We start from the raw sequence: 15,320 nt of genomic DNA, 5'->3' as shown, positions 1-15,320 counted from the left end.
ACGCTACTGTATATTTGTATAACCTCGTTCAATAATGTATTTCTTTTCTATATGGGTTAACAAGAATTGTTGCATAAATGTCTCAGTACCGTAATTATAATATGAAGTCTGCAAGAATCATCATTTGTCGTTGTGATGTAAACATAGAAATGTCATTATCGTCTTAAGTGTTATGCGTCCCTGATATACTCCGTTATATGTGTCTCCAATATAATTCCCCGATTACATAAATGTTGATCGGTTCAATTTATTTCTGCATGGAGGAATCCTCCATTGACGCATATTTGATTCTGACACATGTCCATAGTGGGGTTTGCTTTCTGTCAATATCTGCAACAGAGATGAAAAGTTCATATCATGAATGCATGAGATCAATCACCATAACAATGCAATTTATAAGATGCATCACTTTTGGAATACTCCTTGTATTAATAAAAAGCGATTGAAATATATATCATCATTTTTTTGGGAGGTGGGTAAAAACTTTATTATAGTTATTAAAAAGGGAAGACTGAGTTTTTTGTATCCATGGTAAAAAGAAGGACGGTGGGAAAACATTTGATGGAGGTTGAAAAAAAAAAAGATAAATAAGTGGGTAGAGTCGACCGACCAGGTCTCGCCCACACTTTTCAAAACCAAATCGAAGGTTTTTTTTTTTGTGAAGAATAAAATAAAATTATTGGAAAGAAGGAGTAAAAAAGGGGGACCGACTAAAATAAACCTATCATTATGATAATTGTACAATGGAGAGGAAGCGCCTTAGAGACTAATCACGTCCAGACTCAAAAGACAATCCCTCTGTTTACAGAGAGAAGGTCTCTTTAAACAGACGTGAATAGTCTCCAAGACCTTCAGATGAAATAACTATTCACGTTCTATTCAAACTAGCTAACGACAATTGTTATATGGATAGATTCCAAGTAAGAAAACAGCAATTGTCACAAACATCGTTCATGGAATGTAAGAACTAATGTGCAAAATAAGAAAAGTGAAAGTTACAAAGTTGCTGAAAGTGAACACAAGTTTTTTTTTTTTTTACTCTTCTTAACATTCAAACTCTAGAATATGAACCCCCGTCTCCATTTAATTCACTGGGTGCAGATTACCCCACTCCATCATCCATGACCGGGTAGAAATGTTAATTTATGTGTTCTTAATTATTAGCACCCATAGTAAGGATTGAACCACCAACCTCCAGAAGACAGTTGTGTAATTGCTGATTAACGCTATCAGCCATTAGACAATGTTGTCTGTCATATATAAATTATCACTTTCGTTAATCTGTCACGTTAAAGTTTTAAATAGGATTTTCATTAGTTTGTCAGGCGTATGCTTGAATTAACACTTTCTTTGGTCAGTTATACTTAAGTGTGAAATATCACTTTCGTTAGTCTGTTACGTTTCAATTTTAAATATGATTTTAATTAGTCTGTAAGGCTTATGCTTGAATTAACACGTTTTTGGTCTGCCATACTTAAGTTTGAAAACAGATTTCCATCGCTTAACACACATTTTAATCGACGCAAACAGAATAATTGTTGCTTTCCTTACCTTAAGTATATCAGATGGCCAGTAGATCTGAACGAAAGAGGTTTCACAATCTTCTTCCGGGTCATCTGGTAACTGAACGTACTTGCTGAACTTTGTCTTCCCTTCTGTAGTGGTGAGATCGATACGTTCCGGCTGTATCGATTTGTCCTTGAAGTGTGCAATTGCATATTTCTTGCCGTCGGGACTGCAACGGACCTCGCAGAAAGAGGCCGTGCAACAGAGGGGACTGGTTGGTAACACTTTTGCCCCTAGGATCATGTTGATCAGGGAACTCTTGCCCGAACCTGTCTCACCTGAAGTCAAAGAAGATACAAAAGCAGAAATAAGCACGGAAATCTTGTTGGCCAATTTCGACAATAATTGCACGGAAATTCAATAATTTCGATCACTTTATTGTAACAATAAATGGTTGATAGTTTAAATACAAACTAAAAGCAAGTTTTAGTTATTCCAATTGTTTTTACTACTGTTCTCATATCTACTGTTATTACCACATCTTTTTCCAGGCATATCTTGTCGAACTCGAAACTTATACGTATACGATTGAAATTATAGAATGTTGTGCTCTCTTTCACAAATTTGATGTCACTAGTTTCAGTCTTTTCCATAAATAATTGTAGGGAAAATATCGAAGGATTAAAATATAGAAGGATTACCGCAAAAACGTGCTCGGGTCTGTCTATTGTGTGGACTGAGAAGGAAAAACAAGAAGATTCAAGATGGCGACCGTGGTCTTTTAATGTCCACGGTCTCAAACAGTTTTCGAAAAATCGCGTCTCACATGGTTTTAAGGTGTGCCCGGGCATCAAAAGAGCAGGTTCAGATGCGTTCAGACCTGTGTAGAGTGAACATGGTCAGACTTTTCCGAACTTGTTTACATTGGACTTGAAGGTAACGATAGTGTAGTCAGTCAAGAAGCAAACCAGCAGAACAGTGTTCCATAGGTGGGCAGTTCTAAAAAAAGAAGCATTCAGACCTGTGTAGAGCGAGCATAGTCGTGCGACTCAGACTTTTCCGATGGCATGTATTCTTCAAAACTGTCTGATCTGGTCTCTGCTTCCTTTGTTCGAGCTCGTTTGATTCGTTGTTCTAGTGCCCTCCATTAATTTGCCATTTTGATACCTCTTTGAAAGACAGCTTCCTATTGAACTAGCTTCTTTCTACGAACGGCGGGTTTGTGGAACTCGCTTCCTACTGGCCATTTTCCTCCTACCTATAACCTTGACCTTTTCAAGAGCAAGACCAATATGCATCTCATACCTTTGTGATAATCATCTTTTGTTCTTGTTAGCTACTTACATCAAGTGGTTTAATGCGTTGTCTGGAGCGATTTGCATAACAATCCCAAGCAACTAATGGTTTGAAAAGGGCCGAGAAGGATCGAAATAAATTTATTATCTCGTAGGTACTTTTATTTATATAGTTGTATTAGTTGTTTTTACAGTCAACTACTTGTTTGAGTAGATCCTTTGAATATCTCGGCAGCCGCGTCACATCCACCGAAAAAGACATCTACGTCAGGATAGTCAAAGCTTGGAGTGCACTTAATCGGCTGAAAGTTATATAGAAATCTGCCCTCTCGGAACAGATCAAGAAAAACTGGAGATCGTGCTGCTTTATGATCCACCAGCATGAACACTCAGTAAAAAACAAACAAACAAACTTGAAAGTAATTAAATAGAAGCTTACACTAAAATGCTCCGGGCAGTGTTAAACTTAAACTGGAAAACAACCAACCATTAGGCATCTGTGTGGTCGGCTGCCCAGGATCTCTTCAGTAATAAGAGAACGAAGAACACGACATGCCGGACATTGCTACAGAAGAAAAAAAATGAGTAGCACGATGAGATGCTAAACACGAAAACACTAAAGTAGGAAGACCTGTTAAAACGTACACAAAATTATTGACAGAAAACACTAGCTTACAACTTGAGGATCTTCCTAAGACCATGGAAGATAGAGACCTGTGGAGGGAAAAAGTCAATTTAGTCCTAGCAACCCGTTCGATACGATGATGATTAGTTGTTTTACTTATAGAAATCGCTCCAAACAAAGAATGAAGCCACTTAATATGCAAAGGCAGGGGAGGACCATTGGTCCTAATTCTAAAAAGAAAAAGGTTATATAAGAGGAAAATAGTCAACAGGAAGAGAGTTCCATAATCCTGCAGTCCTTAAAAAGAAGGAATGAGAAATTGTTTTACAATAAAATATCAAAACAGTAAATTGATGGAGACCACTAGACCAACGAGGAAAACGAGCTGGAACAACGGAAGCAGGAAATCGAACAGATAACCTCGAGGAACACATGCTGTAATAGTATTTATAGAAAAGACTAGCAACATTACATCTGTGTATGCGTGATTGAGACAGTGAGTGTGTGTGTGTGTGAGAGAGAGAGAGAGAGAGAGACGTATTTCTAAGTTTCTTTTTACAACACCCACCCTCTCTCGCTCGCTCGTTCTTATCGTATACGGTGTCTGTCACTGGCTTTCATCGCTCTCGCCCTCTCTATTAAAAGTCAAAGGAAATAAAAGTAACTATAAAACTAAAGATGGGAGCAGTTCATTATAAACAAAAGGGTATATCACCACAAGCACTGATACTACTCTACTCGTAGCAGACGCGGAGAAGAGAGAGAGAGAGAGAGAGAGAGAGAGAGAGAGAGAGAGAGAGAGAGAGAGAGAGAGATAAGAAGCAGAAAGAGGCTGCTTTTTGAATGCTATCTTTTTATTTACAAATATAAATGTCTTAGCAAGCCTATTTTTACTGATTAAAACGATTTACCTTGATCTTAATGGATGTCTTAACGAGACACTCTTTTAGTATATATTACATAATATATTTTATATATTTAGATAATGAAAAAAAATATTTATATATTCATAAACGTTTCGTCTTTATTTTAAGACGTTTTCAGAATGATTAATTTAAAGAAATGACGTGTACAATATTTGAAAACATTTGGTGCGTTTGTAACGTAAACAAATGTTTAAAAAATTTTTTTTTCTATTCTTAAAAAAAATTATTATCGATGTTATATACAACGTTTTGTTGGGAGTGGCGTAAAATAACTAATCTGCATCAAATTCTGTTTGATTAGTATATATTTGGTGATTAAATAAGATAAATTGTAGAAGCCGTTACGTTGTTTAATTATGTTAGTTTATAATAAGTACTGATGCAAGTAGTCTTCGTCGAGATTAATTTAAAATGAATTTAATGAGTTTAGTTTATTTAATGCTAAAAAGCATTATGTTATAATGCACGAGAGATTAGTGCCGTAACTGCTTCTAAAATTTATCTACTTTAATCTACAATCTAGAATAGAACTGGGCTTTATGTCTATACTAGTTATTTTGCATCATATTCCCAACAAAACGTTGTGCACAACATGGATGATAATATTAAAAAATAATTTTTTTTTTCAATCAACTTTCACCACAAACAAAGCACAGTGCCACTTTGAAGTAGGGGGCTATTATCAAGGACATCAGTTCCAGGGGTATTATGAATAGGGATGAGTAGCAAGATGTCTGTTCACATTTCACTTGAACTTCTGCATGTCAGTACAGTTGGGAAAGCAAAATCCTGAAAGGGAGTTCCAAAGTCTCGCAGTTCTGTGGAAGAAACTATTGGAGTAATAGGCTTTCTTACACCTAGGGATCTCTACTGTGAAGTGGTGGGACTTAACTGCTTGTTGGGTTTGTTAAGGTATTCACGTCGAGGGGGTACAAGTGCTTGCAGTTCGTCAGAGCAGTCACCATTAAAGTATTTGTAGAACATGCAGAGGGATGCAACATTTCGTCGATGGGACACAGGCTGAAGCCTAGATGATAGTTCAGGACCTATCAGGTTGGCGACTCTCTTTTGAACCCTGTCCAGGACTGGGAGACAAGTAGCAGATGTACCAGCCCAAATGTGACAACAGTACTCCATACATGGGCAAATGGTGGCCTTATAGACGTACAAGATACTTTCAGGCGTAAGTAGTTTTCTAGCACAGTAGAGAGAGCCCGCCTTCTTCGCAGCAGCCTTGGCAATGCTATCAATGTATCTATTCCAGTTTATGTTCCTTGTAAACATTAGGCCGAGGAGTTTGAAGGAAGTACTTTCGGGTAATGTATTCTTGGCCATTGCTATTGGTGGTAGAGAAGGTTTCTTGTAATTATTGAAGGAAACAAGCTTAGTCTTGGCAGCATTGAATGTGACTATCCATTTTTGTCCACATTCCACTACAGATTGGAGGTCATCCTCTAGTGTTTCTGCCATTTCCTTTGATATGTGTTCATTTGTTTTCCCCATCGTGCCTGTTATAGGGGGTGGTATCATCAGTAAATATACTCATCTCAGAAACAATTTTATCAGGGAGGTCATTTATGAATATCAAGAATAATAAAGGTCTAAGGATAGACCCTTGAGGTACTTCCAAAGTTATATAATGTTGTTTAGATGTACGACCGCCGAGGACAACCTGGATTTTTCTCAAGAAGGATTTAATTACATTATGTATTCTTCCAGTGATACCATATGATCTAATTTTCCTTAGAAGACCATCGTTCCATACCCTGTCAAAAGCCTTAGATATATCGAAGGCTACCACTCTACGCTCCCCTGTTTTGTCGGTATATATAATGAAACATTTCATAACGTATCACACTTTTAAATTCTAACGTCTATGGTTCGTTCTTTTAACAACATAATCATACCACATTTGTTGAATCCTAACGACTAGATTCTTTTCTAAGCAAGAAAAATAAAAAGTAAAAGAACTTTCATGTTACAAACGCACAGAATATTTGCAAATATTGTACTTATATATATATTTTTCACATCAATTAACATGAGGAAGTCTTGAAATAAAGACGATGCGTTGTTAAGTATATAAATAATTTTATATTTCACCTTTTTCATCACGGGATATTATGCCCATAATTTTCTTCATATAAGTAATATATTGAATCGGAGGAGATGCTGTCAGTCACAGGTCCTCTTACTGCTACACCATTCACTAGATTCAAATATTTCATATATTACATACCCACCACACATTTTATGAGTATTTAAATCTCACATGAAATTTTTACCTGCGATTACTCATAAAAAGCAAGCTAAATAATATAATTTATACAATGCACTGAAGATAAAAACAAGTTAAATAATATAATTTATACAATGCATAAACATAAAAAACAAGTTAAATAATATAATTTATACAATGCATAAACAATAAGACTGAAGATAATCGAATATACGCAAGCGTCTCTCATTGCTCGTACTTTCCGCTTTTGCTTTGTTCCTATCGAGACTGAAATCAGATATTTATGTGGTGAAGCTTTGTGATCGAAATCGAATACTTATGTTTCAACAATAGTTGCATAACGGAACTATAGGCTTTATTTGTATTAATCGTTACAAAAAAAGGCTTTAAAAGTCATTTTAACACATAATTTGAAGTTCATTTCTGGCGAAATTGTAACGAATTTAATGATTAATGTGTTGTCAAAAATATTTTCTCATTGACTTTCAGATAGAAATTATTTTGAAGTATGTAAGATCTTCAATGATGAACATGCCAAAACACAACCTTCTCCTTCTTATGTTGAACGAGTTCAAACTTGCACACAATACCCCCAAAACTTCCGGTAACATAAATAGAACATGAGAAGTTGGTTCCACAAGTGATTGGACAGTATGAGATTGTTAAATAAATCCTGCAGTTGAGATGAGGGCCCTGGACATGAAGCAGGTAGGGATCAGCCGTGTAATCTTGACAATAAACAATCGCAAGCACTTCTTGAGGGCAAGATTTACGTAAAAGAAATGTCTCAGACACTTGCTCGTAGCATAACAACACGTTCATACCATTTACAGAACATTGGAAAGGTGAACAATCTCCATAAATTGGTTCCTCGTGAGATCAATAAGCATCAAAACTTGTGCGGTTTAAGTAAGCTTCGTGCTATGTTTATGTAACATCAAGGACTCCTTTCTTGACCGAATATTCACATGTGACGAAAAGTGAATCCTTTATAATAACCGTAACTTTATATAATCATAAACGATCAGGCCAATGACTTGATTGTTATGAGACGCCACCCCCAACATTTCCAAAAGCCAAAGTTGCACCAGCAAAAATTATACTGACCATCTACTACAGTTTTTGGAAAACAGAACATTACTGCTAAGATTTATTGTAATCAACTCGCTGATGTATACCCGTTTGCAAGAAAAAACCTACATTGGTAAATCGAAATGATCCAGTTCTGCTCCAAGATAATGTGCGGCCACATGTTGTAAGCATCGCTTTGCGGAAACTCAAACGTAACATACGAAAGCATACCACATTCTTGATATTCTCCAGAACTAATAATCATTTTTAAGAACTCACACGCTTTTTTAAATGGTAAAACTTTCCGGTCCTTAGAAATGGAATTAATTTTTAAAATTTTTGTTGCATCGGCGACAAATAAGTAATCTCATTAATCGATGGCAGAGATACAGAGCTGTGCAAGAGTGATTTTTTGGCCAATTTGAAATTTTCTACTGTTAATGTTTCATTAATTTGAAATTTTCTACTGTTATTGATTCATTAATTTGAAAATATCTACTGTTACATTTTCATTAATTTGAAAATATCTACTGTCAAGTTTTCATTAATTTGAAAAATTTTACTGTTAAATTCTCATTAATTTGAAAATTTCTACTGTTAAATTCTCATTAATTTGAAAATTTCTATTAAATTTTCATTAATTTGAAAATTTCTGTTAATTTTTTTGTAGTAAATGTATATATATGTAAAAATAGGCCTTTATGTTTGTAACGTCCTCGTATAAAAATGATAATGTCAGCAAGGTGAACAAAAATAGTTATCACACAGACCTCAAAGCAATCTAAACGCTGTGATCAAAACCATCTGATCACACCAACTCCCTACTCTACAAGCTTTCTTTGTTAAAAAGTGCTAATGTCGGTAGAATTAGCGGCATTAGCCACGTCCTGACGTACAAAGCAACCCAGAATTCTTGTTCAAAAACACCGCAACGTCTATTAAAAGGTAATTGTCAGCACATTCACAGTATTAACAAAACAATCATAAGATTCAAATAAAACCGAGAAATGCGTTCCGAAACAGAAACCTTCTTCAAATATTTATTTAACAAGTAGCAAGCCGCCCGGTCATAAAATACGCATAAATATTATATTTTAAATAGTGCAGAATTCTTATTTATTATAAACAGAAATACCATAGTTATTAAACATAGCATCGAATTCGTTTTAAATAATGAAGTAAAAAATGTGCATGCGAGTTTTATGTTCTTTGTTACCAGTTCACTTCTTGTTAGTAAAAAAAAAATATACCCGAGCTTAGATCGAAACCAAAACCTAAAGCCAGTGAGTACGATAACCATTAGACCAGCATGCCAAGATTCTTAAAAGTGTTTTCAAACCTCGTAGAACGGTTGACAAACAGATAAAAATGTGATGACTCCCAAGTACCAATTTTTCAATTTTGACCCTTTAGCAGCCCCCCCTTTTTTTTAGGATGAAAACCGATTAAAACGTTTTCCACATATTTGAATTCGTTGAGTATATAGGTTGAGAAGTATCCTCCCACGCACACGCACACATTCTCACTTTTATATATATATATATATATATATATATATATATATATATATATATATATAAGTAAAAAAGTGGAAGCATTTTTCAAATACTGGAATCAAATTATAATGATACAATAATGGATGTTACGTATTCACTAACAGTATTTATAAACGATCTCCCCTGATAAAATTGCGTTCGAGATGGGTATGGCAAAATGCTCTAAAATAGGCATGAGCGAAAAATGAAGATACACATATTCAAGGCAATGGCTAAAATCTTATAAAATAACCTTTAACTTTCAGTGGAGTGGGGACGAAAATAGATGATAACATTTAATGCTAATAAGACTAAGCTTATTTTCTTTAACAATTACAAGAAGCCCTTCTAACCAGCATTGCCATGACTAATGACACTCTACTTGAAAATTCATTATCCAAACTCGGCTTAACATTCACACGCAATATGAATTGAAAATAAATACATTGTAGACATTGCAAAGGCTGCTGCAAAGTAGGTGGATCTCATCTACCCTGCAAGAAAGCTATTTACAGCTGAGAGTATTCCATATCTCTACAATGCCACCATTCGTTCGTGCATGGAGTATCGTTTTTACATCTGCTGCATCTACTATAAGCCACTACCTCTTAGAGAGGGCCCAAAAACAAGTCTCTAATCTAATAGGTCCTGAACTACCAACCAAGCTCAAGCCCCTGTTCCATCCCCAAAACATTGCATCCCTGTGCTTACTTTATAAGTACTCTAATAGAATGTGCTCTGATGTACTCGAAACACTTATGCTCCTTCGACGTAAATAGCTGCCGAATAACCTAATAAGCAGCAAAATCCCACCCTTCACGGTCGTGGTTCCTAGATGCTTGAAAGCCTTGTACTCTGATAGATTCCCACGAACTGCTAGGATTTTGGAATTTCTTCCCGGTTTCTTGCTTCTCTGACCGTACTAACATGCAAAAAATTTAAATGTAGTGTGAAGAGACATATCGCTGATAAACTCCCAACATAGTGCTCTTACGCGCATGGCCACACATAGTCCAAGTGTCCAAATAGTCCTTTACGTCCACGTGTCAATATGCCTTGTTTAGGTGTTAAGAAAAGTAAAAGAAACAATGTATCCTTCAAGTAGAGAGTAGAAATAGTTGCAAGTGTTTATTTTATACTAGCTGGGTGACCCGACGGGATTGAACGATGATCAACGAATGTTTCACCATTCCATATTTTTATTGTCATCAAAATTTGTAAAATCGCCCATTTTTCAATCGTATCAATGCACCGGGAGGAAGCTCACATACCTCTCGCACTGACTTAGTACACAATACATTGTCGTTTATATTGCACTGTAGAGAACCTCCCGTTGATTTTATAACATTATTTTATATATAACTAGCGAGAGGTACCCGGCGTTGCCCGGGTGTTTGTAGGTGTGTGTAAAAAAAAACAGGTGCCCGTGAAAAAAAAAGCCTTGACGACGCGCAGTTGGAAAATAGTAAAGTGTGAAAAAAAAACAGGTGCGCGTTTTTGATTGACGTGACGGCGATAGGCATTCAGCAGTTAGCATTTTGTGCGGGACAGTTTTTCATGAGGTCAATAAATCGGTTTGTTTGTTTTTAAAAACCCGCTCCCTCGTCTCGAAATGAAAGCTGACCAAACGTTACTTAACTCTCTAGAGACCACTGGTTCTGGTCCTGTGATTAGAGTCGAGTTTCGCTTTTTTTTTATACCGAAAACCGAATGTAACGCGTGCCGATGCGGGAAATGTGGAATAATTAACGTTTGAAAGTCAATAAAATTAAACAGACAGGCGAGCTCCGTGGTTAAGTGTGAAATATTACAATTTATAGATGATATAAAAAGTTATAAGAAGTTGTGAACCGAGCGAGCGCTTCTCTGAAAGAAGCCTTTTGTTGACATCGAGAAAAAGCGTACATACATACATACATACATACACACATACATACATACATACATACATACATTTTCGCTTATATATATATATATAGATATGTTGAATTAAAGTTTAAAGTACAAAAGTCAAGCATCATACTTCAATTGTGCTCTAAAGAGAACCTTCATTTCGAATGCGCCGCTGTCATATCAAAGAATCTAATGTTGATTTTATATGCCTGGCCTTACTGCTTGTGCGGTGATTATGGCTTGAATTTAAGTTTAAAATGAAAACGTCAAGTATCATGGTTCAGTTGTGTTTTTAACAGAAATTTTCATTTCGAATGCGCCCCTGTCATATCAAAGAACCTACTGTTGATTTTATATGTCAGACCTTTCGGTTTATGTGGTAATAAAACTTCTCAAATGCACTTGTGATGTTAGGTTGTGTAAGGTGTTAACCATGGTCCAAATCGCCTGTTTCTTCTTTCATCGGATTATTTCGATTATAGATTGATATTTATATTTCGATATAGATTATAGATTGAGATTTATATTTCGATATATATATTAATTATAGATTATCGATACCCATCGAAGACATTCCCATACAAAACCTATCAAAGAACATTGCTAGGTACAAGATAATACCTTCGTTTGAAATTTCATAAAAATCGGTTCAACTGTTTTTGAGTTCATAGGAAACGAACTCACGGGCGCGCGCACACACACACACACACACACACACACACACACACACGCAAAGTTCTTTTTATATAATAGAAGAGACGATTATGATTGCCGCATGATAATGCAAGAGTTATCTAGAACTCCGCAGAGAAAGTAAGTGGCTGGTCGATTAGGTTAACTCAGCAAGAGAGTTCTAAAAACTTAAATAAGATTTACTTGTTGTCGGAATTCAACGAAGCCGCATGCCAGGCAAGATCACAGGAAATAGAAACTGATGATCTACCGCTTCCCCTATGACGTCTAAAAACAAAGCCTAGTTAAGCAATTGAAGTTCCATTTAGTTAAATAAATAGAATCTAGTCTTAAATGATAGCTATTTTTCTTTTTAAAGAAAACCACTAAAAACATCTGTCGCATATTGGGTGATCTTTAATTTGACCAACGAGAGAAATATCAGGATCACAAAAAAGTTCTTGCGGTTTTTAACTTTTAAATTCAGATGAATACCTCGGCTCAAACAAAAATTTATTGATCGAAATAAGCACCATCAGAATCAACACACTTTTGCCAATGCAAAACAAGTGTATTTATGCCAGTAACGTAAAAATCTTGCGTTTTGACGACGATGAAGTTGCTGGAAGATGCAATTCTCTATCTATATAAAAGCCAAGTACGTCCATGGATCGAATACTGATGCCATATCTGGGCAGGAGCTGCTAAAAACAGCCTATCCTGCCTTGACAGAGTACAAAATAGACTTCGTGGCTTAGTGGGGATGCCCTTTTCTCTACCTTGCAACATCTCCCACAGAAGAGACGTTGCGAGCCTATCCTTGTTTTATCGTTATTTCCATGGCAGGTGTTCGTCTGAACTCCAATCTCTGGTCCCCCCTCGTCAATCTTTCACGAAAAACACCCGTCTAGCTGAATCCACTATGAAAAATTTCCCCCACTCTTTATCTGTGCCTAAATCAAAACGTGGATTCCATGAACAAAGCTTCTTTCTTAGAACTGCACGCCTGTGGAACTGTTCCGCCTGCATGCTTCCCACCTGACTACAAATTGGACGTCTTCAAGTCCAACGTTAACAAATTCCTAATGAACCGCACCCTTAAGTAAACATTTCATCAAATCTCCACACTAACGTACTGTACTTGCAATAACCCTTATCCCTGAGTGGCTTCCGGGCCTTGATAAGTGGTGACCACCGTGTAAAAAAAGCGTTTTTGATATGGCCTCAGTTTTTCAAGCATTTCTCACAGAAAGTTGTCAAGATGCTTGAAAAAGTGGTAGTCGGTAAGTGAGAAGCTTAGAGAGTATGGCGGATGAGGCAGAGTTTCGTAGCCCAATTCGTTCATCTTCTGCAGGGTCGGTTTAGCAGCGTGCGGTCAGGCATTGTCATGAAGATAAAACGAGAAGAATAAAATGTCGAAATTTAATTAATCAAATTTGATATCTGCGGGAAGCGAAAAACGGAAATGGAAAACGTTAGTCATGCGTAGTTGTCGATGAAATCAAAGACATTAGAGTGCTCCAGCTGGAAATGAGTAGAGAAGATATGTTATAATTAGGTATTGATATAGACAATAAGATGTATTTATTCTTTCTCCGATTTGTGTTAACGTTTTTGTAAGAGGTCCGTGCTTGCATAGAAACTATCACTATTAAAAGAGACGTTTAATTTTTGTACGAGGTCGGAACGAGAATATTCATCAAGAGAAAACAAAAGACATCCATAGAGCATTCGCATCGGCACCTTCAAAGACTGCATATACACTTTGTAAAGATCACAACAAGAATAGAAACATTGCATTCAAATAATAGACATTAACGTTGCCGAATGAATGTAGCTCTTTAATCACTCTTCCTTTCGCTTTGCTTCTCTCGAAACTAAAACAAGATATTGATGTAGTGATCCGCTGTGATTAAAACCAGATATTTACGCGGTGACCTGTTGTGATCGAAACCAGCTATTTATATGGTGATCTTCTGTGATTGAAACCAGCTATTTATCTGGTGATCTGCCAGGATTTAAATAAGATATTTCTGCGGTTATCTGTTGTTAATGAAACCAGATATTTATGCGGTTATCCATTGTGATCGAAATCAGATATTTATGTTGTTATCTGCGGTGATCGAAGCCAAATATTTATGCGGTGATCTGCTGTAATCGAAACCATCTTACCACACGAACCTCAACCTCAACGAGCTTGATTTTAAGGTTGTTGTGGCGACCAAGTCATCTACATTGGTTATATCCTTTGTCTTAAAGCAACCAACTTCTTTGCTGAAGAAAACTGCAAATTCCATTAAAATGCAATTGCCAGCATATTTACAATATCAGCAACAAACACTCATAAGATGTAATATAAATCTCACCTGTCTGTTTAAATGTACGTACTATATGTGTCTGCCTAAAACTTTCGATAGAGGGGACTGATTTTCACGAGATCGGCATCGTTTTGAAGCCCGACCCTTTGGACGACATATATCGAAAAATTGACTAAAAACATTAACTCCTTCACCATCAACAGGGCATTTTTCTACAGAGAGGGGTCGCTTTTTTCGCCGATATTTTCAAAAGTTATCCTCTCTTTTCGATTGACTAGGCTTAATTTAAACCTTCGCCACTTCCGGTTTGGCGATCGCCGCAACGGCAAAGACGTCATGTTTTTTTGTTCATATTTTTTTCCTCCTTTGCGGTACGGGTTCGAGCCTGCCTGCCAACTACCACTTTTTTTTTTTTGCCTCAACACACACCTCCAAACACCCGGGCAACACCGGGCACCCAGGCTAATAATATATAAAATGAAACCAAAAAACTCATCCCGAAACAGAAATATTCTGCAAATAATATATTCAACAACAGAAAAAGTACAAGAATATTTCAAATGATGAGATCAAATAATTCTATGGAAATAAAAGACGTTTGATAGCCTCGGCCTTGCGTATTCGCTGACAAAAATATTCTTTGTAAAAATGAAGCATATAAATAGATGCCACAGTTTATTCGGGATGATTGGCAGATGATACAAAGTACAAGGTGGAACGATAAAATTGTCGCTCTAAAGAAAACAACACTACAGCTTTATTTTAAAACTTTTATCGAAAAAAATCAATTCAGGTAACTTGATTATGTAGTAGAGCTGACATCTATTCAATATAGCCACCTTCAGCCTCAATCACGGCCTCGATACGCGTCCGGAACTGGGAGCACGCCTTTTTCACAAGCGCCGGCGAGAGCTCGGTGAATACTCAGTAAATGGCAGACTGGCTTTGGTGTTGTGGGAGATCATGTTGGTGATCTTGTCGACATATGACTAAACGAAGTAGTCCTGCGGGTTCAGTTCGGGGAGGAGGAGGAGGAGGAGGCCCAATGAGAGATGGGTACAAAGTCGTAACACTCCTTCTGAAGCTAAGCCTGGGTGTCTTTATACGTGAGCCGGTGCAGAGTCCTGCTGCCACACCCAGGGTTTGCCAGCAGCCAACTGATTGCACCAGAAGATCACCACACTCTTCAACACATCCAGGTACACTTTGATGTTGACTTTCAAGCCGACTTCGAAGATGT

At 36.7% G+C, this 15,320-nt stretch overlaps 1 protein-coding gene across 1 annotated transcript in view; it reads right to left on the bottom strand.

The window, feature by feature from the left end:
* Positions 1–15,320, bottom strand: part of LOC145297506 (uncharacterized) — a 236,946-nt gene that overhangs the window by 126,214 nt on the left and 95,412 nt on the right. Inside the window, exon 3 of the mRNA XM_080143406.1 lies at positions 1,552–1,844. Coding sequence (XP_079999532.1) covers positions 1,552–1,844 — 293 coding nt within the window. The remainder of the gene's footprint in view (positions 1–1,551; positions 1,845–15,320) is intronic.

The sequence above is a fragment of the Euprymna scolopes genome, chromosome 18 (genome assembly GCF_053919585.1).
Source record: "Euprymna scolopes isolate OS-2025 chromosome 18, ASM5391958v1, whole genome shotgun sequence".
Taxonomy (NCBI): domain Eukaryota; kingdom Metazoa; phylum Mollusca; class Cephalopoda; order Sepiida; family Sepiolidae; genus Euprymna; species Euprymna scolopes.
This window is presented reverse-complemented; position numbering and strand designations above follow the sequence as displayed.